This window comes from Neovison vison, chromosome 1 (assembly GCF_020171115.1).
Source record: "Neovison vison isolate M4711 chromosome 1, ASM_NN_V1, whole genome shotgun sequence".
NCBI lineage: Eukaryota > Metazoa > Chordata > Mammalia > Carnivora > Mustelidae > Neogale > Neogale vison.
Genome location: NC_058091.1, coordinates 3,454,718 through 3,482,666, shown reverse-complemented (window position 1 = coordinate 3,482,666; position 27,949 = coordinate 3,454,718). Strand labels below are relative to the sequence as shown.

General features: G+C 43.5%; 1 protein-coding gene across 3 annotated transcripts in view; it reads right to left on the bottom strand.

Annotated features, from left to right (window-relative positions):
- The window catches only part of PDE10A (phosphodiesterase 10A), a 334,248-nt gene that overhangs the window by 46,844 nt on the left and 259,455 nt on the right, over positions 1-27,949 (bottom strand). For all 3 annotated transcript variants that reach the window (XM_044242510.1, XM_044242500.1, XM_044242519.1), the window contains exons 6-14: positions 25,295-25,435; positions 22,904-23,059; positions 21,390-21,440; positions 20,313-20,371; positions 18,388-18,439; positions 13,236-13,378; positions 10,684-10,776; positions 7,769-7,955; positions 375-517 (exon numbers count right to left, since the gene is read on the bottom strand). In XM_044242510.1, the coding sequence (XP_044098445.1) occupies positions 375-517; positions 7,769-7,955; positions 10,684-10,776; positions 13,236-13,378; positions 18,388-18,439; positions 20,313-20,371; positions 21,390-21,440; positions 22,904-23,059; positions 25,295-25,435 (1,025 nt within the window). The remainder of the gene's footprint in view (positions 1-374; positions 518-7,768; positions 7,956-10,683; positions 10,777-13,235; positions 13,379-18,387; positions 18,440-20,312; positions 20,372-21,389; positions 21,441-22,903; positions 23,060-25,294; positions 25,436-27,949) is intronic.

The window sequence follows — 27,949 nt, the reverse complement described above, 5'->3', positions numbered from 1 at the left end:
AGCTGCACTCACTATTACTAAATTCTAAAATCCAGTCTGTCAACTTAAGAATTCCATGGAAACGAAAACTTTCAGATGCCACTTTCCGCAGTAAGTGCCATACAGACGGTGTAAAGGAGGCAGCGGGGAACAAGGAAAACTAACATTTAATGCATTTCAAAATGGGGTTGAGATTGTTTTTAATGACGAAGAGACGTGGCCCTCACGTCCACGCTCTCTCATGAGATGTGGCGTCCCCTGAGAAGGGACCGTGGCCACCCCGGCGCCACACAGGCGACACGGTGCCTGCGGTGTTCCTTCTGTGCCCGTGTCACCCCAGGCCCAACCAAGTGAGGAACCTGCCGGCGGAGAAAGAGACAGGACGGGGCCCTCACAGTTCGATCTCCTTGCAGAGGCGCACGGGCAGGCTGAAGCGCATGAGGTCCTGCCACTCCTCGGCCGTGCAGATGCTGTGGTAGGACAGCTTCTCCATCGTCACCCGGTAGATGCACTCGGAATGGCGGATTCGGTGGTACATCTGCAAGGCAGATCCGAACAAAGGGTAAGACGAAATGAGCGGAGTGATTAAAGCAGTTCCGTCGCTAAGAATCAGCCCTAGAGCTGAGACGTCTGCTGTTACCCATGAACTCTCATGACTCTGCGCTGCCATGTACCCTGAAGACGCCCACGCGGGCCGCTGAGGTTACAAAACACGTAAGATAAAAACAAATAGGGCATCTCCCTTTTGAAAGACGTATCACTTCCGCATCGGGACAACCGTCTCTGGAAGGTGAGGTTCCTTGTATCTATCCACTGGCCCCTCCTGCTTAGACCCCCGGCCCCCAGAACCCGGTCTGCCGCTTCTAGACCACACGGTGTGTGGTGTTCTGTTCCCGCAGCCCAAACCCATGGAGAAAATTAACATTTTTTTCCTACGTCTCTTTTTAAAAGTGTTTATCTTAGCTCTTGGTGATGTCAAAGTCCTTTAGTCCAGGGAATCTCAACAACGTTTGACCATGAAGTCCTTCCTCAGTAAAGAACCTGGGCGAGGCTTGCCCAGTAAATGAACAGTCCTTTAGCAGTTATAGGAACGCACGTGCCCTATGCAGATCCACTGTTTGCATTAAAATAGAAATAGAAAAAGATAGAAATACAAAGTACTTACCTTTAATATTTTATTACTGAGCAAGATTTTTTTCATTCTTATTAGACAATTACCTATTTTATAATTAAAGCACTAATTAAGTATGTTATCAACTGTCCAGTTTTTTCTTTAGTAATCTGTGAGATGGCGATGTTAAGGTCTGGGCTCAGTCTGATTTATTTCAATACCTAGAGATTTTCAGTTATACTATCGGAGAAAGACATGCCAAAAAGAATGTGGATCCAAATGGAATACAGGACTGGTTATTCTTACGCATCACACTTAGAGTGTCGTTCCGTAGCCACTAACATTTCTGGCTTAAATTCATATAACTTTCCATTTTCCCCGAGAACCGACAAGCAAGTTAGGCATCATCCACCCGGTCCAAAACCAATGAGACTTCATGAAACTCTTCATGGGGAAGACTTTAGTAAGGTAAAGCTGTTTCATAAAGTAAAGCCATAAAAAAACATTCCATTTTAGAGGAAGAAAGAGGTAAAAGGGAATACAGAACAATAGGACCAACAGAAAACAAGATGGCGGATTCGTACTTAAACATAAGATACGACAGTGGAAACATCCTGGTTAAAGGCTGCCTGACAGGATAAAAAAGCAAGACCCCGCTGATGCTGCTCACGAGAACCCTAAATGAAACGAGATGAAAGCAGAGAGGGAGACAGACCGTAAGAGAATTTCAATCTCAGGAAACAAAGTGAGGGTTGCTGAAGGGAAGGGGGAGGGGAGGGAGGGGGGCCCGGGGGATGGGCATGGGGGAGGGTATGTGCTATGGTGGGAAAAAATAAACAAATTAAAAAAAATTAAAGACCTAAATAAGGTAAAATGATGGAAAGGACACACCACTTAACACCAGTCAAAAGAAAGCCTGAGCGGCTGGCTTAATCCCAGAGAAAGTAGACTCCAGAGCAAAGACTATTACCAGGGATAACGAAGGGTTATTTCAAATGATAAAGGAGCGCATATGTCAAGAGGACACTGTGTTCCTAAACATCAGCTGGTTTTCAACAGATGTGGACAGGCAAGAGGGCGGAGAAAGGACAGCAAGTGTAACAAACAGTGCTGGACCAAGTGACACTCACATGCAAATAAATAAATGCAAGATGACCCTTGCCTTCAACCATATGCAAAAACTTACTCAAAATGGATCACAGACTTAAATGTAAAACCTATGCTTCTAGAAGAAAACATAGGAGAAAATAGTTGTGACCTTAGGTTAGGCAAATAGATCTTTGATACAATGCTAACAGCGTGATCATGAAGAGTTAAAACTAGAGCTTCCCTGTGACCCTGCCATTGCACTCCTGGGTATTCGCCCCAAAGATAGAGATGTCGTGAACAGAAGGGCCATCTGTACCCCAGCGTTCATAGCAGCAATGGCCGCAGTCGCCAAACGGTGCAAACTGTGCAAAGAGCTGAGATGTCCTTCAACGGACGAATGGATAAGGAAGATGTGGTCCATATACACTATGGAGTATGATGCCTCCGTCAGAAAGGACGAATACCCAACTTTGTAGCACCATGGACGGGACTGGAAGAGATGATGCTGAGTGAAATAAGTCAAGCAGAGAGAGTCAATTATCATATGGTTTCCCTTATTTGTGGAGCATAAGGAATAGCATGGAGGACATGGGCAGATGGAGAGGAGAAGGGAGTTGGGGGACATCGGAGGGGAGAAGACCCATGAGAGACTGTGGACTCTGAGAAACTAACTGAGGGCTTTGGAGGGGAGGACGGTGGGGGGTCAGGTGAGCCTGGTGGTGGGTATTAAGGAGGGCACGGATTGCATGGAGCACTGGGTGTGAAGCTCAAACAATGGATTTTGGAACACTAAAAAGAAATAAAATAAAATAAAATAGAAAAAAAATCCCAACTGGACTTCCTCAAGATTAATAACTGCTCTCAGAAAGCAACTGTTAAGAGAATGACAAGCCAAGCCAAACACTGGGAATAAATATTTGCAATAACTTATCTGATAAATACTTTGTGTCTAGAACATATGAAGAACTATTAAAACTCAGTAAGAAAACAAACAGTTGTAAACAAAGAAGAGCAATTTGAGAAGACACTTTACCAAAGAAGACACCGAGATGGCAAGTGCGGAGGGACTAGAACACGCGCGGGTGTGCCGGGCATGTACCAGGGGCTCAGCTTTGCAAAACAGTTTGGCGGTCTTCTGAACACCCCCCTCACACCTGACCAGCCAGTCCGGGTCTAGGCATTTACTCAATGGAAACGAGAGTCACACTTCCAAACACTTGTGCACAGATGCTCCTGCAGCTTTATTTGTAACAGCCAAAACCGAGAAATGACTCAGACGTCCGTCAGCAGGTGACTGAGTAGTTCACAGCATCTCTACTCAACGGAATATTCAATAATAAAAAGGAATGCACTACGCATACATGCAATGCCATCAATGAATCTCGAAATAGTTGTGCTGAGTGAAAGAATCCAAGACAAAAAGGAATTCTGACTTTAGGATTCCATTTATATAAAATAACTCCAGAAAAATGCAAAGTAATTTACTATGGTAACAAAAAGCAGATCAGTGGTTACCCTAAACGGGAGTGTGGGGGTCAAGATGGGAAGGGTCACGAGGGAGGTTTCCAAGGGCACCCAGAATCACGTGACACAGTGGCTGTGCCGTGACTTGGTGGCAGTGACGGTTCCCTTGGGCCGTGTGTACGGGCACTTGTCATGCTGCACACTCGGGACCCACGCAGTGTGCCACGTACTTATAAACCTCAGGAAAGCTGCTTAGAAGTGTCTGTCCCCAGTCTCTGTACAGCCTGTGAACACGTGTATGTGGGGGTCACGGGACAATACGACGGTGACAGGAATGCGCGCAGACATCTGTTGCCCACGTGCTCTCTTCGCAGGACGCGTTCACTTGGAGAAGCAGCTGTTTTCTTATTCAGTGTGAATGTGACTTGCGATGCCAGAGTCAGATTAAATACTGTTTATTTGAATCTGTCTTCCAAATAATGAAATATTGACTGTACTTTGTCATCCTAAAAGACCGGCACACTTGGAATATTTATCTTTTTGTGAAAGATGAGATGTGTAGTAATAGATGAATTCAGCAGCTATTCCAAGTCCTTTGCCCACACAGCACATGCGTGGGGAGCACGAAGAAACAGAAGTGCACCTCAAACCACCTCCGCAACTGAATCGTGTGGGCCGGCCGGCGCACAACCCCCCACCTGAACCTGGACCAGGCTACAAATGCAAAGACAGAATTCCTCTTAACTTATTCATGACTTCCTAGCGATGCTATTTTTCTTGTTTAAATTTGGGTTTAGTTTGGCCTAAACATTTAGGTTTTGTGATGCAGCACCAGCAGGTTAGAACAGCTCTGGACCCTCGCAGCCTGTTCCTCCACTGACACGGCTGAGTTCACTCACGTTCACGGACAGTGTCACGTTCTTCGAAAGACACAGCGAAACCTCGGCAGATTTTAAGAGGACCGACTTCTACCTCCTTAACTTTCACACATACTCTGACCTAAAAAATGACTTTTGTCCCCCTCCCTTTTAAAAACAACCCCTTCCTCAAATTGCCTAAACACAAAGCCTCTTGAAACATAGGAAAATATGAAATACGGTATTAATGAGGTCTAATAGCAGATTCTGAAGTTTTCATAAAATATCAGTGGTGGTGAATCTACCTAAATCTTCAGCTGACAGATCACTGGAAATAACCTTTGATGACGGAGTTATCAGTTCTTCTTGGCATCTTAGCTCAGGTGGAGTTTAAATTGAAAGAAATTGCTATAATAAAATTCTTTCTGCTATTTACTCATTAATGAAGGCAATTCTTAGGGACTTCCTCAAAAATTCCTCAGTGAGTAGGAATAACACTGTTGCTGAATAGTGGGAATACAATTCCTCAGTGTCAAAGAACAAAGTTCCGAAGATGGAAGGGAGACAGCCAGAAGGAGTCGTACGGGGTGTGATAGGATATATGTCCGGGGAAGAGAGAAGAGAATGCTGGCAGAGGCTTATGGGAAACTCTCTTCCAAGTAATGAGAAAAGGAGGGAAAGCGTTTCAGAGGAGAAACCTGGCAGACACTGCCTTAACCAAGTGATGAAGCCAACATCACCAGTGAAAGAATGCGTGCCTGCTAACGGGACTCGACGGGAACACATTATTCCGCCATATTCCTGTCAAAATTATAACCTAATATAATCATGTGGAAGTACCAGACAAGTCCAAATTAAGAAGCGTTCTATAAAATAACTGGCCTATGCGCTTCAAAAATACTCAGGTCATGCAAGGCAAAGAGTAAGGAATGGTTCCAGATTAAAGGACACTAAAGAACTTCACAGTTTAGCTAACGGTTCCTGGTGCCATTCCGCTGACCGATGTTCCCCCAAACTTTATGTTGAAACCTTGAAGCCCCAGTATCTCAGAATGTGACACATTCGGACACAGGGCCTTGAAGGAAGGAATCGAGGCAAAATGAGGTCAGCAGGGTGGGCGTGCATCAGTATGACAAGCGTCCTTACAAGGAGGGGGTGAGGACACAGACACACACACAGGGAAGACCGTATGACAACACGGGGGCACAGAGGAAGGCCATCCACAGACCGAGGGGAGAGGCCTCAGAAGAAACCAAACCCATGGCCATCCTGGACTTCAGCTGCCAGGACTGCGGCAAAACAGCTTCTGTTCTATAAGCGCCCGGTCTACGGGGCCGCTTCGGGCAGCCTCACGCACTGCAGAGCCAGCGTGAGCTTCTGGACTCCTAAATTATGCAGCGGAGAGCAAGATGACGGGCCTGTCTCTAGAAAACACAAGCCGAAGGACTCAGGGGTTATGAGAGCTTTTGTGTAAAACCTGCTCCCAAACGGCTCAGAGGAACACGGCGGCTGTGGGTGAGGCCGGGAGACGCAGGAGCAGCAGCATCGGCCCAACAAGGGTAGCATTTCCGTATCGGGGAGCGTGGGGAGGCTCTAAGGGAATCTTTGCATTATTTTTACAACTTTGCTTTCTGTCTGAAGTTCTTTCAAAACAGACGGTGTAAAAACTTACACTAAACTTCGTTTCATTCTAAAGTAGGTAAAATGCATGCACGGGTATACGAGCTTTTTATTTTAAGCCACAGAGATCTCATTAGGATATAATACATCCAATAATTTGTATTTTTTGTTTTTGATCATTACTCATCAAAATTTCCTAACATGGTTGCTTTGAGCACTTGTACCCTAATAATAACATAAAATATACTACCATAAAATAATAACATAAAATATACTACGTTATGAGGGCTGCAACTTGCAGACGGGAGCCATCACCTTGAGAACTTCGAGGCAAAACTAATTTTTGACACTTATTATTCATGGTTTAGATTATCTTAATTAATAAGACACTCTTAAGAATAAAATACATTACATTAGATCAAACTTGTGAGATCACAGAGATACACTTTCGGAGACGGGGAACAAAGACGCTGTGATTTCCAGTCACAAGAGCCGCTGTTGTAGTCTTAGGCGGACTGTACTGGCTCTCAGCAGCTACAGTAGATGCCACTGGACACACTCAAAAATTGATGAAAAGCAATATTCAGGATATATTTGAAATTACATTCTGCGCAACTTTCAAACTAAACAATTATGCAAGCTGTCAATATTTTTATTTATGGGGAGAAACACAGGAACAGAGAACGTCTGAAGCGGAACGCATCTGACAACTGCGCGCGTGTGTTTCCGAGGAACCAAGCAGCAGGAAAGGGCCGCGGGGGCGCGGGGAGGGCCGCGGGGGCGCAGCGGGAGGAGCGGCGAGCTTCCGGAGCCGGAGCAAGCCCAAGTGCAACCCGGCCGCGCTACGACCCTTCACACCAGTCGCCGGCGCATCCTGTTGGCCATTTTTGTTCCTAATCATCCCTCAGCTGCTTCCATGAGCTGTGTGGCTGCTCCTGTGGAACCTGAGGTTCTATTTCCAAAAAGGCCATTTTTCTACACTAGTAAGGTGTTAACTCCCATTTAGGTTGGTTTAGCTTGAAAAAAGAAAAAGGTGAATAAAATATCCCTGACTATTTAAAAAATATCAGTTAGTATCCGTGAAGGGTACTAGCGTATACGGAACACTGATGTTTCACGCACTATTTTAAAGTGAGACCCTGTAAGACAAGTGGAACTTCACATAGGACGCAGGGACCAGGACAGACGCGCCGTGAGGGTCCAGTGAGCGGACTCCCAGAGCGCGACCCCGGCGGTCTTCGCACGGGAGTCGTCGCTCGCTTTCGTACAAGGCTCTCAAACGGACTACATGCCACAAACATCAGGGTTTAGGTCCCATTTTCCTTACTCACTTCAGTAGACACCATGAGACATAAACCTTCTGCTTGAACATTTTAGCTTTATATTAATCTCATTTTTTTTAAAAAAAAAATCACACCTTGAAACAAATGCTAAGATATTGGACTTTTCTCCCCCAAGCATTTTAAGACATGTCCTACTATATAGCATATATAGGAACTAGGACCCACCCTTTCTCACGTATGAAGGAAATACTGAGAAAACCAAACAAGACAGCAAAACAAAACCCGATCCATTCCCCTACTTAATTTAAGCCGTTTTAACGCTGATACTGAGTATTTGAAAAGCCCTTTAAGGAAGCATCACTCACATTGGCACAGTGTAAGGCTAAAGCACAGAAGACGGCGAACATCTTGAAGTTGTTCTCGTCCGTTTTCGAGAAGGCACTGCCGCTGATCTTGTTCACCATCTGCACCACGCCGATCACGCTGCCTCGGCTCACGATGGGCATGCACAGGATATTCCGGGTCGTGTACCCCGTGTACAAGTCCACTTCCCTGCGCCACGGGCAAGGCCACGCGGCAGTGCACAAGCACAGGAGAGAATAAGCTGCACATTCTGCCATAAATCTCAACTCGGTTTCACAGTTTACACGCTTCTATTACAAATAATCGTAATGGGGCTGCTGAGCGTCTAAGTTCAAGGACTATGTGACATTTGAAAGTGTTTTGTTAAAATCTCTTCAAAAATATTCTAATCCATTTGTTCTTTTGTTTTCAAGAGTTTTCCAGAACAGTCTCTCGGAGACTTTCAGCCTGTCATTCAGTTTCATGTACGCACGGCATTGTTAAGAAAACACACATCGGATGCAGGGGATGGATATGATAAATTTGGTAAAGTCACATGTTCCTTCAAACCTGGTCCTACGTTATGAGGGCTGCAACTTGCAGACAGGAGCGATCACCTTGAGAACTTCGAGCAGGGTCAGCACATGACACACTGTTCTGTTCTGTGAACGGCCTGAGTGGAATACACGGCCGCCGTCCTTAAATGGACTGTGCTGCCAGCCTACAACAGCTGAGGACTTGTGGCAAGAGATGTTATGGCCCCGGGGCACCTGGGTGGCTCAGTGGGTTAAAGCCTCTGCCTTAGGCTCAGGTCATGATCTCAGGGTCCTGGGATCAAGCCCCGCATCGGGCTCTCTGCTCAGCGGGGAGCCTGCTTCCTTCTCTCTCTCTCCTGCCTCTCTGCCTACTTGTGATCTCTGTCTGTCAAATAAATAAATAAAATCTTAAAAAAAAAAGAGAGAGATGTTATGGCCCCAAATACTTACTATCTGATCCTTAATAGAACTTTTGTTGACTCCTGGTTTAGAGAAAATATTTTTGGCAAACAAGACTCAGTTCCACAGACACAAGCATGTACCTGAGGGCAGCGAGCGAGATGCTGTCATTGGTGCTCCTAGAACTGCTCTGAGATGCACGGATCCGGTGGCGGGTGTCCGTGGCTCAGCCCTCTCCCCTCTGCAGGGCTACTCCGGGGCACGGGCAGGCCACATTTTATTTACCAACCCACCGGTGCGTGGAGGGTACTGCTTTGTTAACAGCCAGTTTTTTGGCAGCTGGGAATAGTTATGTTTTGGAGATCTGCATACAAAGTGTTATGTGGACAGATGTTGTTTTTCTTGATACCCACATGTGAGGCTGATTGAGCACAGTAAGCATACACTTAACTCTACAACAAACTGTGCAGCCGTTTTCCAAAGCGGTTGTACCATTACACACTCCCTTCAGCAGAGTGTGTGAGCCCAAGTGTCTCCACATCCTTGCCAACACCTGCTGATGCCACTTTTAGATTTTTTAAGATTTATTTATCTATGGGGGGGGTGGGGATTGGCAGGGGGAGAGAGAGAGAGAGAGAATTCCAAGCAGATGCAACACTCAGAGCGAAGCCTGATGTGGGGCTCGATCCCACGACCCTGAGCCACTCAGCACCTGGCTAAGGCTACTTTCTCAAACTGTATCCATTCAAATTGTTGTGTAGTGAGGTCTCATGTCATATTTCTGCTTTCCCCCCATCAAATATCTGCTCGTGTGTTTAATGGCTATTCATGCACCATCTTCTATGAAATGTCTGTTAAAATTCTGGGTCCTATTTATAAATTAGGTTACCTTATTATGTGCAAAGAGTTGTTTACATCCTCTGGATGCAAGTATTTTGTCAGATACACGTTTTGCAAATATTTTCTCACCATCTGTTGCTTACCTTTTCACGTTCTTAAAAATTGACCCATAAAATTTTTACATAACAGTTTTAAATAAGGATATATAAATATTTTCAGTATTTAAACCCTAAAATAACACATTTGTTTTTTTGGGGAAAAACGAGGCTGTTTAACCGTGTTTACATACAAGTTGCACATATTTGACACTGATCAAATTTCTGAAAATACTTATTGTTTATGCTATTTAATCGCCTTTTAAAGTAAACCCAATGATTGAATTAACAGAACCCTACTGTCAAAGCATCTGAACTGTTACTCCCTACCAGTCAGAGCATCAGTCTTCAGGCAAAATTTTAAGTTTGAGATTTATAAAAATCAGATTACATAATTTGGTTCCTAGTTCTCCAAAGAAGCTCAAAACAAAACAGAAAATCTTTATATGCCATCTAATATCCAATTTTAATAATATCCAGTAAAAGAAGCAATTTATGGAGATCCCACTTTGTATCAGGCGAAGTTGCCAGATCTCTTACGAGTATTTTCTCTAATCTTAACAAAACCAACAAAACAAAACGAAACAGAGAGCACCCTATAAAACGGGCATTTCTGTACCATCTTGAAGAGGAGGGGACAGAAGCTCTGCGAGATTACGTAACTCACTCCAGGTCGCTCTGGAGCAAAGAAGGGACGGAGCTGGAACTCGCAAGGAGGCACCTCCACCAGCCCCGGTGACTGCCTGCGGGGTAGGGTCTGACGGAGACCGCGCCCAGGACAGAATGACTAACACTATTATGAAAACAAAGACAGCCTTGCAAACTTAAACTCTTCCTGTAGAAATGGTTTTGTGACATTTTAATGTCTTATAGCTGGATCTCATTAATGGTTTAGAGTCTGTCATTTTGTAAGAATCTGGAAACACTGAGTATTGATAACAGAGTTGGTTCAAAGAAAGTGTAACAGGGCGCCAAGGGTAAGGCGCCAGGGGCACCGGCACGTGGGGGCACCGGGGCTGCAGCAGATGGACAGAAGGAGGGGCTGACGGGGCGTAAACGATTTCTTACCTGTTGAAGCGTGGGTCTGCATAGGCATCTGGAATGTTCAGGACTTCCCCTGTTCTTGCTACCTGACCGGCAATTCCTTTCTCAATTGAAAATCTGCGGATATAAAAGAGAGGGACATGCCGATTAAAATACAGATGTTGTGAAATAACTTGAAATGTTTCACTACCACTAAATATATTATGAAAAAAGCATTGTTTTGTTTTAAATACTTGCATTAATTTTGCGTGTACATATTCAAAATCCTCTTATATAAATGTAAAGGTAAAGCAGAGAAACACTGCACGGTAATCACTCCAGAAGCTTATTTAAAAAGATATAATCCACAATATATTAGGTTATACTTGATCATAAACTGAAATTGAGAAATTAACTAACACTCTCCTCTACTGACCAATAATAATCTTTTATATTTGCAAAGTACCTTATAATTTACAAGATGCTTCAATATAAATTTTCTTTAAATTACTTAATTAATTAATGCATGCCCACCGTGGGGCTTGAACTCATGACCCAGAGATCAAGAGTCCCATGCTCTAATGACTAAGCCAGACAGACCCCCTCAACATAAATTTTCTTAATTAATTCTCACTGTGTGAACAGAAACCCATAAGGGTTCAGTAACCTGCCAACATTCCTAAAAAGTTAGTGGCACCGTTAAAGCAAGAATACGGGTCTACACCAGTGTATTTTCTACCACGTATATAACCAAACTTAGAGGTTATGTCTGATTTGAGATACTGTGCAGTACTGGGACCTTAAGGCTTTTGTAACACAAGCACTATATAAAAATAACACAATTTAAAACTCCTAGTATCTTTGCTTTTCTAATTTGTTAAATTTAAAAACAATCAAAATACAAGCATTATTTGATCACATTTAATTATGTTTAGATATCTACTATCAGCACTTTCTTTTATAAATATATTCTTATTTTATAAATACTTTTCCAATGACAATATCACCATAGTACATGCACTCATTTCAAAATTAGTTAAGACCTCCATAGCCCACAAAATCTACAGATTTCAATAGCTTAAATAATTTCCATAATATCACATTTTCAATATTATAGGAAATAACTATTATTGAAATAAAGCTCAAACTTAAGGAAAAAAACAACAACAAAAGACAGTTGACACAAAAGAGAATTAACTTTCTTAAAATGGCAAAAAATGAGCCCAACATTGTGTAAAAAGCAAGCTTGCTTTGTCCTGGTTTTCCTGTGGTTTGAACAACACGCCCAGAACAAATTAGACTGCTGTAAGCAGAGAGTGTCAGAATGCATTCCCTGATTTATGCTTGGCTTCCCTGGTCTGCTATCTCCGGTCAGATCGCTAAGAGGCAGGTCCTTCCAGCAAGCCGGCATCAACTGGCCAACTGAGAGAGCCGAAGCCCAGCAGAGCCCCCTGGTTCGCCCACGCTTGTCAACACAAACTTCAAGTTATTGTCTCCGAGATGAGATCGGTATCAGCCCTGGCAAGGAACACCTGAACCTTCCGCAAGAGAAATTACCTGACCAGACTGATTGACTGAGGTCTAAGAAACAAAGAAACCAAAAATAAAACAAGTAAAAACAAAAAATCTAAAGAGTGACTCTAATTCCGAGTTCCGTGAGTGTGGAGTACAGGATCCGTCACCGTAGGGCCCCAGAGTGGGGAGTGCTCCGCGGCAGGCCGTGGTGAGGACTGGTTTGGGACCTGTTCTCGCTCCTGTTCTTGCACACCTGCGTGGCTCTTGTATGTGACAGGCCAACGAATAGCAATTCATAATTAATAAGGAATAGTGTTTTACTACAATGTTGTCACTACCAACTTTGTATTACGATGTGGAAATAGTTAAACAAGATACATAAGCAAAAGGGGTGCAAATGTCTAAAATAAAGGTCAAGTTTTGAATGTTAAGCTTGATTCTTAAAAGTCTGGCGGCAGTGCTCCTTGTAGATGTTCCGATTGTGACAAAAGATGGAGCAAGCAAGCCTCTACCAGTTAAATGTCACTCTGTTCGTTTAAGTGACAGAAACTGCCATTTAAGGAACAAAGAAGGCTGTAGTATCTAGATGCAACGGAAGTGTGCTAGGTGACCGATTAAACCAACTGGCCAGTTACAGAATACTGTGTTTAAGTCATTAATTACACCGGGTCAGTTTCCACTGTGGTCTGGGCTTGGAGACAGCCCCGTAGTAGGCGAAGGATGGGCCAGTGGTTTTTAAGTATGCCCTGTTCCAAGACATAGGAAAACCCTGCAGACTCCAGGTGGGATGAACCTTTACCTACCTGGGAGCACTAGTAAGTTTTTCCAACATGATTTCCAAAAGGACCGCCTCCGGAAGACGGCATTTCCAGGAGTGACGCTAAAGCTTCCTAGGCGCGGTTTCGCTGGCACTGCAATGTCATTCCCAGAAGTACTACCTTCAGGAGGCGGGTCCTGGTGGGAATGACATCACAGTATGACAAGTACTGTCAGCACACCTGCGGACAGGCACAGAAGAGTGGGTACCGGGACACCCGCACAGCTGCGGTGACCGCGTATGGACACTCTACTTCCAGCTGTACCTTATCTCTTTGGTCTTCTTGAAGATGGGTTTTCCTTCCTTTTCCTCTCCAATATCAAAAAGGTCTGAATATAACTCCTTGTTCTTATGATCTACCTGGAAAAGTGCACAGCGGTCCGCATTCACCAGATTTTTGGCATATATCTAAAGACAAACAATAAAACAGGAGTAAGCCGATGAGAAATTCAGAGTTTAAAGGCAAACTTTATCAGACATAAATATAAATTTCAGCTGATCTATACTTTGTGGAAAATTAGCACTCTAACTCAATAAATACAGGTACACACTGTCCGTCCCTGTTCGTGTGCGGACGCTGGAGAATGCCAGCATGAATGAATGAACAGCTGCTTGCACGCGTGCCGTGGGCTGGGTGTGGAAACGCTACAGAACTTGCCTGTGGGCTGGAAAGCAGCTGCTGGCCTCACTCCCTCAGAGCCCTGCTGCACCGCGGCCCCTCCCTTCCAGAAGCTCTGGGGCTCTACCCTCACGCCTGGTGCTAGCCTCTGCCAGCTCTGAGGCCGGCGTCCATGTTTACTGGCTGGCATTTGTGACGCAGCAGTTGTCAAATATAATATGAAATACAATTTCTAATGAGGTTCATATTCACATCTGTGGCATTTTCCCTGCTGCAGTAAATCATGTGTAACAATTATGAAGTGTTTACTATGTGCCGACACTCTCACACCCTTTAGGTGTCTTCCTTCACTTAATCCCCACAATCATAATATTTTTATTTCCACTTTACATGTTAGGATAACCGAGGCAGAGAGGTAACTAGACTTGTCCACTGTCACATGCTGGTAAGGGCAGACTGGGTATTTGAACTCGTACCAGCTGTTTTCATGGCCTCTGCTCCTACAACGAGTATGCTTTTTCATTTCTAATTGGAGAACTGTATATTCATCTTGTCATTCACTTGTTCATCAACTTCCTTCCACAATTATTTCTTTAATGCCCCAAATACCCCACTGTCCCCTTGGGCTGAGCCCGCAGCTGCGGCGCAGTGAGCACATTTACCTCAACTGAGAGTTCTGGGAACCTCACCCCTCCGCGTTTTAGTCATGAAGTTATTCCCCAGAGAAAAAGAGTTGATTCTCAGAAGAAAACCGCCATCACCAAGTCTATGCAAGAGGACATGGGCCACCTTGTGGCCAGAGAAAAATTCAAAATCTCATGTAAAACTACTCTACAGATTGAATAAAAAGAAATCAAGACAGGTTAGGTACCTCGGTTCATCCCCATGGTATACACTTGTCTCGACAAACAGTACTCATTCAATGAATACTGGCCATGCCGGGGACTAAGCGCACTGGGTATGATTCGTACAAGAACTAGCGGTTCGTCTCTTTGCATTATCCTGAGAGTTCTAGGACAGCAGAAACTGCTGCTTGTTTCCCCCGCAGGATTCCAAAACCCAGCACAATGCCTAAAGCAGAGGTCACCTAAGTCCATTTGCCAAATCGAGTCCATTGTCTGTTTTTATAAATGAAGTTTTATTGGGAAGGAACTATGTTCATTCCTTTACGTATCGTTTGAGGCTGCTACAACAGCCGTGGAGGGATGGCAACAGACTATGGCCCAGGAAGCATGAAACTTTTCTATTTGATCCTTAACAGAAAAACGTCTACCAGCCCTTCGTTTAGAACATGTAAGATCTCCATAACCTAAGAGCCCTCAATAACTGTTTGCGGGCGGATGAATGACAAAGTTAGGAAGACTGAGATGGGAGTGCATTGCTGGCAAACAGAAGAATCACCCGTCTACTCGGCAAACTCATGCCGTCTCGAATCATTAAATAATAAGGATGATCCTACACTCTTAGAGATTACAGTAGGAAAGATGGAATTTGCATCCCTAGTGCCTAGGTCATGTTAATTGCTTAATACTTTGGCATAATTTATGTTAATATTTATAAAGACTCGAATGGAATGGACGATTTTTCTAGAAAAAGGAAATGAATCAAGAAGGAGTCGAAAAATCTCAACAGAACAGAATCATGAAGACAACTGTATAATTGTCAAAGAATGATCCCCAAAAAAGGCCTCAGGTCCAAGTGATTTCAAGAATGAGTTATGTAAGAATCTTCAACAAATAAATTCTCATCCGTTTACAGTGTTCTACATTCAGAAAGAACAAGACTTTTTCAGTTACTTTTAGAAAACCTGCCACGCACTGATACTGGAAATTGACAAAGACGCTATAAAAAAAGAAAATCACAAACCGATTTACCTTGGAAACAGAAGAAAACTCATCAATAAAAACTTTCAGCAAATTCAACCTAGGAATAAATCAATACATTACAATATCTATACCCATATCTAAGCCCCTACAACACCTGGCTTTGAACACCGACAGGGCTTGCACCCGGTAGACCCACGGGGCGGGTATGCAGACTTAACTTGCCTCGGGACCAGTACAAAAGCAGCAGTTTGAGAAGCTCCTAGAATGTATGTGAAGGAGAATCATTCACTAATTTTACAGTGTCTGCCAGATGAGCAGGAGCCTTCTGGGACATCAAAGCGCAGGTGGGTGTCATTTTTGCACTTGCCCTGGACCTTGCGAGTGCCGGTGGGCAACGCTTCGGCCCCGCACTCTCCTGTGGCCGTGGGAAAGCTGGAGAACGCTCCCCAGCCCAGTGCTCTCCCTCAGCCTCTCTAAAGCTGGGGGGGTGGATGGAGTCTGCTCAGGGGATGCCCCTTGATGGTCTGGCTCTGGTGGCCGAGGAGGAAGTGGGTTGGCTAGCATTCCTGGGTCCTATAGGATTTAACAGCCGGAAAGACCATTCTCAGCAGGCTACTACCCCCAGGGGTAGACACAGACTCAAACACACACAGACACAGACTGAAACACACCCTAGTTTTCCTATGAAAAAGGCCTATTTACTTGTCCTACAGCCTCCACCTGAGGACCAGACACAGCTCTGCCACACACCAGGAGACTACACAGGAGCCATCGGGGACAGCAGGGCGGGGACGCCCTCTCCGGGCTCTCTCTCGGTGTCGCTACAGCTCGCTGGTCCCTCTCAGAGAGGAGCTCATAGATTGTCTGGACAAGTTCCTCGATGTGTGCGCTGCTCCCACCTAACTTTTGGGCATGCGCGTTGTAGGTCGCCAGCAGACACCGTTTAACTTCTCCTTCTCTTCCTAATTTGCTACGAGTGTGCAGTTACTGGGTGTTGAGCAGTATAAAATTAATGCGTGTCATTATTAAAATGATGTAACTTTTCTTCCTTTACTTAATTAGAACAAGAATTATATTACTTTATTACTTACTGTTCAACCACTCTTGCATTCCTGGGGTGAATGCTGTTTAGCTTGATGTAATCTTTACTCCTGGATTTGTTGTTGTTCTATATTTTTGACTTTTGCATTGATATTTTGCTCAAAGGCTTTCCTTTTTTCTATCTTTAGATAATACTGGCATTAGGTTGAAAAGCTGGATGGCAGCCAGCACTGGTGAGAATGTGAGGAAACTAGAGCCCGTGGGCACTGCCAGGGGAAGGAATATGGTGCAACCGCTCAGAGACAGTCCGGCAGTTCCTCAGAAAGCGAAACACGCACTTACCAGAGGACCCAGCAATCCCGCTCCCAAGTATTAACCGAAATAACTGAAAACAGGTATTCAAATAAAAAAAAAATGTATGCAGATGTTCAAAGCAGCACTTTTCACATTAGCCGAAATGTGGAAACCATCCACATGTTCATCAGCCGGCCAAAGGATAAAAGTGTAGTCAGTGTAGCCGTACAATGCAGCGTGACTCAGCCGTAAAAAAGAACGAAGTCCTGGTACTTGTTACAGCCCGAGTGCACTTCGACAACAGTGCGCTAAGTGCAAAAAGCCAGGCACAAGAGGCCACACATTACCTGATCTCTTTTACGTGACATGTCCAGACTAGGTAAATCCACAGAAAAAGGAAGTAGATCAGAGGTCGCTTAGGACTGGGGGGCTGGGGGTGGAGGAGGGGGAGGGTGGAGGCGTCAGTCGGTGACGGCCAAAATGACAGGGAGCGTCACTTTGAGGTAACGAAGATGTTCCTAATTGACCGGTGATGGTTGCACGTATCTTTGAATATACTAAAAGTCACTGAATTGAACACTTTAAATGGATGAATAGTGTGGTATGTAAATTACATCCCAATAAACCTGTTTTTAAGAAGATAATCCGAGTCAACGAGTGTTTCCTAGACTCCTCGTCAAACCATGTCAATTCGTATATTTATATTTTTACAGTTTAATATTTTTCACTTCTTTACAAACTTTTTAAATTTTGTCATAAGCAAGAAAATTATTTTTTACTATGCAATTAGGCAGGCTTTTTCATCCATATAAGACCATCAATATAACTAATTATATAAGGAATGGGCTGAGAGCAATAAAGAACTCCTAATGTTATTAATTCCCTTCAAAAACTTTGTCTCCACAAGACACAGAGAATATCGCACTTTATACTCACCTGCCATGATATCAAAGAAAAACACATCAGTGCACACCATGAAGCCCAGAGATAAGCCTATACGCCTATAACTTATTGCAAAGGGTTGCAATCCTTTGAGAAAAGACCAGGAAAATGGGAAGGAATAAGAACCCATATCAAAGTACACAAAGGGCAAGAACGGTACCAAGCAAGCCTGACCCGTGTGGTGTGCACAGACAGGCCACTCTGCCTGGAAGCCACTTCTTGAATGGGGTCTTGCCAGAGCACCAGAGCAGCAACACAAGAAAACATGGATAAAAGTCTACTTCTCAGTGGCTTTCAGCTGCAAGTGCCTATCAGTCTGCCAGACAGGAGTAATTAAGATTAAAACTAAACAGAATGGACCTTAAGATCAAGAAGAGTCAGTTGGGAGTTCCTAGTGTAGTTGGTATGCAAAAGGTATTCCGCAGAGTATAAGAGGGAACTAAATGTCTTTTCAAAGTATAGCTCACCAATGAATAATGAAAAACTCAGATGTTTTTCCAAAAGTTATTTAAGATGCCTCCAAAATTAATCAAAAGTGACAAATAAATCAGAGCAACACCTCCGCTCACTAAGCACCCTCTTCTCGTCGTACTTAACACAGCGTATACATCTAATACCTGAAAATATTCCACCACGTGTTAGGACATGAATCTAAGGGTTAAATACAATCATTTTCAAAATAAAAAGCAACCTACCATTATGTGTTCAAGTAGAGAGTCTATTGCGACTATGTTATCAAAATATGTCCTGGAAAAAGGAACATAAAACTGGTAATTAATCTAAATAACACAGAACACATTAAAATAAATACATTTCCCATTTTTGCATACATTTAAGCAAAAAATGTAAAGATATATGTTGACTTCTGTCCTTCTGCGGAAGCAACCAATAACATTACTTTAGAGAGATGAATGAAACTTTATCATTAACTTTGGTATGAAGATCTCTAATTTCAGAGGATGAATTAAGTCATTATTTTACTGGTAAGTACCTATTTTGAGAGAAAGTCTGTAGTATTTAACTAAAACTATGAAGGGATAAAAGTGGGCTCACCATATTTAATATTTTCATGAATATCTGAAAAAATTCAAATTTGTTAAATCTTATTAATATAGTTAAAATGTAAATTATCACTGAAAAACTGGAATGTTAAAATGTTAGTGTAACTGTACTGAGAAAGCAGTGGAATTCATTTGGGAAGAAACATCAGGATACAAGAAATGTTAATAGCCCATCGTCTTTGCACAAGTAAACAATATATTCATTATTGTAAATAGCAAGTAAAATTTTTGGAGATACATGGCACCTACATCAAAACGTCAACTGATAAACAGATGAATCAGTAAGTATGTATTTCAGGGACTGTGTTAATTTGGGACCTATTGGCAAGGTACTGCTTTCACTTGAGTTTCCTGTGAAGTTAGCAAAGTACTCAGAATTCAGACAACTTAATAGTGATAAGCAATGCCTTTTGTTGAGAAGACAACACTTCCTCTTCAGCCTGGGGCCAGCGCGACTTCACTTCATCTGTGCACTGAGGAATGCCCCGCAAGGAAGATGGCAAAGAGTGCCTGTCCCCTAGGGGGAGGCGTACAGGGATCCAGCCGGCCCGGGAGGACTCGCAAGGCCGTCAGATACATTAGCTAAGGCAGGCGCACAGCTTTCCTCTCTCTGTGCTCCGGAGTCACAGCATCCTGTGTCCCAGAGACACGGTGTAATTCTCCCTCAGGGACACAGCTGGCGTGCGGGGTCCGCTGCGAGCATGGTCACGCCCAGGCTGCTCTCATTCCATATTTCAAGAAATACATGTAACACAAAGCAGCAACTCCAGGCTAACGAGGGATGGGGGTAGAACGCTTGCGAATGGGAAGTTATAAGCATTGCCAAAGTGATCTATGAGGGAGAACACGGTCAGTGCTGCTGCTGGTGGAAGAACAGGTACGTATTTCCTCTGTTCACTTGCCAGAAGACGGGACCTTGAAGGGACCACATCCTGCGGCATTATTCTAGATTTCACCAACTCAGTAGATGGGTCACATCTGTGGACACTCTTCCTTGTAGCAGGCAACACCAGTTCTGAACCTCGAACGTAATGAACATCTGGAAGTGCTTTCACCGCCAGCCCAAGGTTTTTCTAGGTCAGATTTCAGGGAAATGGAACATTTTCTTTAAAACGATATCTGAGCTGCCCTACATGGGAAAATTAAAATAATAATTCTGATAATACGGTTTACTTCACTGACATTGTAGATAATGCCAGAGAGGACTTTTTGGAAAGTAATAAACTGGAACATTTCCTCCTCTTCTGCTGCTCTCGGTATTCTCATACAAAAAGAGAAATACTTAGTGTCTTTAACATTCTCCAGTGAGTCTATTTAGAAAATATACACCAACTTGCAAATTAACATGATCACATACACATCCGGCAGTCCTTCACTTGTAAAGTGAACACGGATGAGAATGTAACTTTATGGTCTGAAACGTGAACCTGAAATGTGACTCTCTCCTACCAGACCACTTCCTGACGACAGTGGACAGTAGTGGTCTGTCCCTGTCCGAGGCTGCACTTAGCTTGAACCCCTGAGCAAGCCCTACTGCAACCCTAGAAACGAACACTTACTTGGACACATCAAGTAGGAAGTCATTCAGTTCTGTCTGTTTAGCAAGGCCTCTGCATACCTGCCGACCATAGAAAATAATGGCTATTAATGCCAAGAGATTTCTGCTTATTTAAAATAGCAATTCCTGCATACTATTTACCTTACTTTATTTCAAAAGACATAACACAATCCCTGCCTAGGAAGCGGTAAGGCTATTAGTGACACGTCATACTTCTGCTGACATGCGCTAAGCTCTGCTCTCTGTGCTCTGAGTCATTGTGTCACTGAATCACTGCCCCGCAGAGATCGGGGACCCGCTCTCCTAACGGAGGCACACGGAAGCTCGGAGCCGTGCCCGCTCCGGGGTTACTAAGCGAGGGGCCAGCGTCCAGACCCGGACGGTCTGCCTCCAGCCGTGCTCTTTAAACCACTCGCCCGTGCAGAAGCGACACTTGGGCGCAGACTGCACGTGGGCCACACACAGTCGGCTCCGCACGGTCCTCGTTCCTCACTACCACTCCGCAACTGGGCACGTGATCTGCTCCCGCCACACGCCCGGGTGTGCTGAAGCGGAAAACAAAACAGCAGCGCCAAGAACTGGAGGATACAAAGCTCCTGTGCCCCGGGCCCTTGAGGTCTAGTTGCCAGGAAACTTGACAAAGTTTGTGACCTTTTAAATTATATCGTATTTTCAAGAGAGCCAGGTATTTTAAATTTAACATGAATGTTTTTCACATACCCTTTAGTTTAAAGGTTTAGGAAATAGGAGTCAGAAAAAGGTACTATCAATGCTATGGCCAGTGGGAGACCGCTCCTTTGTTTTCAGTGGAAAACAAAAGCCATCATAGGACATACGCCATTTACGGCGTAGATGATGAATAATTACATATAAATATATAAAAACAATGGCAAGATATTTAAGGCAGGGAATAAGTAAATACAAGTGAATAGACACAACATTTTAGAAATAACAAAATACCTAATATCCAAAAACAACATGTGAAGGTCACTTGTTAACCCCCCACCCTGTCCCCCAGTGGCTGCAACTCTTCTCTCTAACTTTAAGGGGGGGCCCTAAGAACACCCCGAAGGCACACCTGCACCTGATGTATTGCTACTGAAGCCCAGGCGAGATTGGCTGTCGCGACCTAAAGAAAGAGGAAGGAACACGTTTTCATTAGTCGCATGCAGACATCCGAACAAAGGGCTCTAGCACACGTCTACGAAGAATTTTCTGAGGCCACTGAGTATTTGAATATTTTGCCAAACACAGAGGATCAAGAAAGTACAACATTTCTCTTTTACATTTCCCGCCTCTTTATAACTGAGTTTAATGTTCTCGCTCCTCTTCACTTCGGATAAAAAGCAAGATGAATTGCTTTAGAGAGCTACCATCCAATGATTTTCACATAAAATAATTATTTTTCAGTAAAACAAAAATACTACTAAAACGGCCTCAACCATCCTCCTTCTACAACGATGATCGATTTCTAAACTTTTGCCGACAAATTCTCCAACGACTAGCTACTCTGCTTCTTCTACTTCTCATTCGCTTCCCAAACATTCCCTGGGCGCCTCTTGGGTACCAGGCAGCGCTCCAGGTGCTAGGGACAAACTGCTCCCACCCCGTCACCTTCCAGAACAGCTTGTGGGGCAGCTGAGGGAGAAAGAGAAGAAAAACAATATGGGAAGTGTGCAGGGTCCGAGCTGGTGACAAGGGGCTCCAGAGACACAAAGGCACAACGTGGAGATACACGAGGTGTTCAGGGAAGGCCTCCTCCTCCCTGACACGGCGACGTGTAAGGACGCTCCCGAAGGAGGCGGCAGGGGAGGGGACAAGGAGGACACGCAGAATCCAAGCCGATGTGGGGGCAGACGCAGAGGCTCCGTGCAGAAGCCAGTCAGCCTTGCTCAAGGGCCCAGGGTGGCTGGAGGGAAGGCGCAGGGCAGAAGGAGTAGAGGCACGGGCAGGCCCCGGGGCATCTGCATACGGGGAGCGACGGACCGCTGCAGTATCTCGGTTCAGGACTACTGAGCAAATTCTGATTCAGGGAACACTGCATGGAACTCACTGTTTCCAAATGTGATGCTGGAATCTTAGCTCGGGATATCCTCTAGGAAGAGGACATTTTTAGGAAAACAAGACAACCAGAATGTGAAAACTCTCCAAAGTCCTCCTACTTTATCTGATTCACAATATGGCACAGTTCTATTTTTACTGTTAGAATAGATTCTTACTAAAATAAGTTACTATATTTCTAATTTAATCAGTTTTCTCTCCAAGTAACTACAAAACAAAAATAAAGGTTTTTAAAAACCATCAAATCAGGGGCGCCAGGGTGGCTCAGTGGGTTAAGGCCTCTGCCTTCGGCTTGGGTCATGATCTCAGGGTCCTGGGATCGAGCCCCGCATCGGGCTCCCTGCTCAGCAGGGAGCCTGCTTCCCTCTCTCTCTGCCTGCCTCTCTGCCTACTGGTGATCTCTCTGTCAAATAAATAAAATCTTAAAAAAGAAAAAACCATCAAAACATTGTTAAGCACATGGTGATTTTAAATACTCATTCGTTTATTAGCTGAACAACACTAACGCGTTCCTCCACCGGCGAGCCTCACCTCCTGGTGGCTCATACAGAAGGCTTCTTTGCCCCAGTGCCGATACAGCTCGAGGACGCCGATCAAATCGCCAATGGCAGTGACAATCGGCAAACAGAGCACCGACTGGATGCGAGTCCCCGACTCCAGTCCAGTACCTCTCGGAAATCGCTCATCCTGAGAAATCCAAGGAGAACAAGATATAAGTTCAGTAAAAGAGGCAGAATCATTACGCTAGGATGCTTATTGCTGCCAGAAATTGCCCAATACTTGTAATGAAAAATGGGCAGCCCTGTTCAAAGGAAACCCACAAAGGCGGACACCATATGCCACACTTAAGGAAGCGCTCATCCTCGGCAACAGGTGCCCACGCCACACCCTGCGTTACTGCTGCTTTAACCCGGGGCAGGAGAATCCAGCCGACCTGGAATATGCATCAATCATGGGACAAGAAACGTAATTATGATGGCTAACACATAGTTAAGAATCACCGTCTATGTACTGGAACTCTTCCAAGGGCTTTACCGGTGTATAAATATCATATGAAGGAAAATATATATAAAAAATGGTTTCTCTTCTATTTTGAAGGTTAGAATAACACAGAAGTGCATGTTAATGACAGTCATTCTGACTGAATCTCAAAGGCTCAGATGAAGTATGCAAATCATCCAATAATTATCGATTACTTGTGAAAAATGCAATTGGTTCTTTGACTTTTAACTTTCTAGCTTAGCAAATCACTCAAAGGAAGACAGGGAAATTGAATGAATTGATACCCAAAGCACCATTCTGTTTATCTGATTTCTGTTTTCTGTAGGAAGCTTTTCCTAAATCAAGAACAGTACAAATACATATTTGTAATTTACAGATCTTCTGAAAGCTTACATATACAATGGAACATTTTCAAATGACAACTTGTGTAGTATCTACTTTTAACACTGAATTGAAATATAGTGACATATGACATTATTAAGTTTAAAGTATAAAACTGTTGATTCAATATATTTATACATTGTAATATGACTGCCATTGTAGTGGTAGTTAGCATTTCTATCTTGTCGAACAATTATCTTTCTAAAAAATTTTATGTGCTTTAGAGAAAGAGAAAGTGCACACAAAGAGGGGGCAGGGGCAGAGAGAGAGGGAGAGAGAGAATCTCAAGCAGACTCCGGGCTGAGCAGAGAGCCCGATGCAGAGCTCAGCCTCACGACCCTGAGATCATGGCCTGAGCCAAGACCAGGAGTTCGAGGCTTAACTGCCTGAGCCACCCAAGTGTCCCACATATCTTATAATGAAAATCTCATCTTTCAGCAACTTTCTTCATCCATATCTCTATCTGCACAGATAATTAGTGGCAAAACCAGAATTAAAACCCAGCTCTCGTGACTCCCACTCAGCACTTCGCCCGAGCAATGTCATCGCACCTCTACTAGTCATTGGCGCACTTGTCAATTTAGAAGTCTAGGCTCAGGTGGTACCGTCTCATCCGAACGCTCACATACAGTGCAGAAGACCATCACTTTCCCCGCACCCATGTCCTTCGTCAGTGTCCTCCAGTACCGATCTGGGCTTGCTTATGTGATTTCCTTTGGCTAACGCAAAGTAAATTAGATGAAAGCAGAGGCTTGAAAACTCACTTGCATGTTTCACTTACTCTCTGGAACCTCTCCACCACCATGAGAACATTCCGGGCCAGCTTTCCTTAGGGGTGAGGTGGGGAGGGGAGCTAGGGGACTGACAAACACAGAGAACTGAGGCCCTCAGCAGCCAGCCAACTGCTAAGTGACAGCCAGTTCAGATGCATAAGCAAGCCCAGCTGAATACAACCCAATCAGCAGGATGGCCCAATGCACAGACACATCAGAAGTCACAGGTGGTTGTTGCGGGACATGACTAAAACCTGGGGTAGAACATAGTACACAGCATCCATAGCCATCTTGCTAGGATGATGTAACACAGAACAGTGATCATTTAGTTTACATCAATATAAACATACATTTTATGATTAACTGTACTGGTATGTGTTAAAATAAGAACTATTCAAATCTAGCTCTTAGTGGGCATATGATTTTTTTAAAGATTTTATCCATTCATTTGACAGAGAGAGACCACAAGTAGGCAGGGAGGCAGGCTCCCCACTGAGCAGAGAGCTTGATGTGAGGCTCGATCCCAGGACCCTGGAATCATGACCTGAGCCGATGGCAGAGGCTTTAACCCACTGAGCCACCCAGGCGCCCCAAGATATGATTTTTCTAAGGACAAATTTTAGTTTATATACAAATTCATTTATTGACCTGTATCTTACTCTAATGCTTTTATAAAATGGTTTGAATCATAATATCAATATGATATGTCAGCTTTATAAAATAAATACTTCAGGTTACAAGTGTCACAGAGTAAAAAGCCATTTACCCCAAGGATGTCCTCCACTAGCAATGTTTTTCTGGACTTGGCCACGTAGGCAGAGGTGGTGGTTCCCTGGGCAATGGGCCCAGCAGGGATGAGCCGGGGTTTTCCTTCTTTGATTCCAGGTGGAGTGAAGACGCACAGACTCTGGCAAGAAGAAAGAACATGTTTAACAGACCTCCCTGCGCTCGGAGCTGCAGGACGACTCCTAGATCCTACTTATCATAAGCAATCAGTGAGCTAATGAAGAGAGACAGGAAATGAGGAAAGTGCTTTGATCGAAGGGGTATGTGAGGTGAAATTCTCTCTCACATTCCCGAGAGGACACAAAATACAGGCTAGATACAGGACTTCAATGAATGCCTCAGCAGAAAAAAAAAAAAAACCTCTTAAAGTAGCTTCTTATTTTGATATAGAGGAAACAATAAAATGGGAAAAAAAAAAAAAGTTGTCCTTGGGGTCAAGGTACTGTCGAGAAACAGACATCAGGCTCAACCTCCCAACCTCCCCTAGAGGCTGGACTTACAAATCTGGAGACGGGATCAGGGACTACAAGTCAAATTAATTTGGTTATATTTTTCATTTTCATTAAAAATCTTTTTAAGAGTCAATAATCCTCTTAAGCTATGCATGTTCCTACCAATACTTGCTATTACTAAGCAAATTACTATACTAAGCAAAGTATTCTGGACAAAGCTGGGTACATGTTTCCCTTTCCAATGATTAGGTAGAGAAGGTAAAATCCTGAAACTATTTTACGACTAAGTGTTTTTTAAAAATATGATCAGTTATTTTGACTAAATCCAATATTTTAAATAAATTTCTACTAAGTAAGAATTGCTAATCAAAACAAATCACCTAGAGATTGGGGGCAATATTTTAGCATAACTGTATTATGACTAGCTACTCGATCTGAAAAATATTCAAGTTCAGGTAAATTCTCCCAGCACTTTAATCTTCACTCGGACTGCTGTAAGTTCAAGTCTGAAGGCCTCTGAGGCAGTAAGATTAGACAATCCTCTTAAGCTGTGTTCCTACTAATACTTGCTATTACTAAGCAAATTCTAGCTGAAAGCACTGAGTTGGATATAATTATACACTTAATAGGTGCATGGTTTTCAAGCTCTATAGTGTCAGTGTACCCCTTCTTCCTAAAAAATCTTCCTATCACAGTAGAGTAAAGCCTAGGAAGGAGGTCCTTCCATCAGCTGGGAGTGGAGAGATGGGAGGGAAGCAGAGCATAGGTGCACCCCCAGCTGCTTTAAATAAATCATCATTACTTAGATTCGAAGCTAAGTTCAAAATATTTTATTCTATATTAGTTAGGACTGCGCTTACACAGCATTTGTAATTAAGTACAATCAATGCCTATGGGAAATACATTTTAAAGATTCTTTTTTAAGAGATTAAGTTAAAAATGTTTATTCTGCTTTAAAAAGATCTTTAAAATGTAACTACATATAAGACAGCAAAGGAAAATTTCACCGTATTTATTTTTAAGGAGCCTAGAATTCACGTCACCAGTTTTAGAGTTACCGTAGTTCCACTACACGCCAATATGTGTATGGTACAGATGAAATCCAGACTTCCATTAGATGTAGTGTCTGTCCCCGCCACAGTAAAAAAGTCAGGGAGCCACCCTCTCTTAAGAATGAGGGAAGAGCAGAAGAGTTGTTCCAGAACAGGAAGAAGGAATGACTGCCAGAAGAACACTAGAAAGGATGTATATTTAGCCTGAAGAAAAATCAGAAATGATAATGATTTTCTCAAACTCTGAGAAAGTCAATCACAAGAAGGATGCTTTCTTTACCAAAGACGGAATGTAGGAAACGAACGTGAACACAACTGAGGGGTTTGCCTCCCTCCTACAGAGCTTCCCAGGACCGTGACAGAAGGTAAACTCTGGGGCAAGCTCCCAGCGGCAGCTTTGGATTTTTTTTTTTTTTAAGATTTTATTGATTTGACAGAGAGCGTGAGCACAAGCAGGGGAGCAGCAGAGTGAGAGGGAGAATCAGATTCCCCGCTGAGGGGAGAACTCGATGTGGGGCTCGATCCCGGGACCTTGGGATCCTGACATAAGCTGGAGGCAGATGCTTAACAGACTGAACCACCCAGACGCCCTGGATTTTTGTTTTTGTTTTTTTTTTAAATAGTCTTTGGCTTTGTTTGTTGTTTGAAGATCTACAACAGACATCTCTTTTGGATGACTTTGCTATATGCTCTTTAGGGCTAGATTTAATAATATCTACAAGTTATAATTAACCTTCAAAAGTCAATAACCTAAGAATAGCTCATATAATCCTATATTTTTAGAAGGTCATATCTGTAATATTATAAAATATTTATTTATCCTTTCTATGTAGGGTTTTTATCGAGGCCTGAGAAACAGATAGCAAACACTGCACCAAGGGTATATGGAAAGCTATTCTATGTATTAAGCTTGCTGACAATAAAAGGTTTAGAAATCTTTCAACTGGTTGATTGAATCTGAAAAGCTTGTAGATAATAATTACCAAAAAATTAAATAATCCTTTACTGTGGAAACTTTATCTTTGTTTTACCAATTACCTTGTGATTTTAGTTCATATTTATCCAATAGAAATGCTTCCAAGTGACAGCCAGAGGCGAGTGCGTAGAGGACTGAAAAATCATCAGATGAAG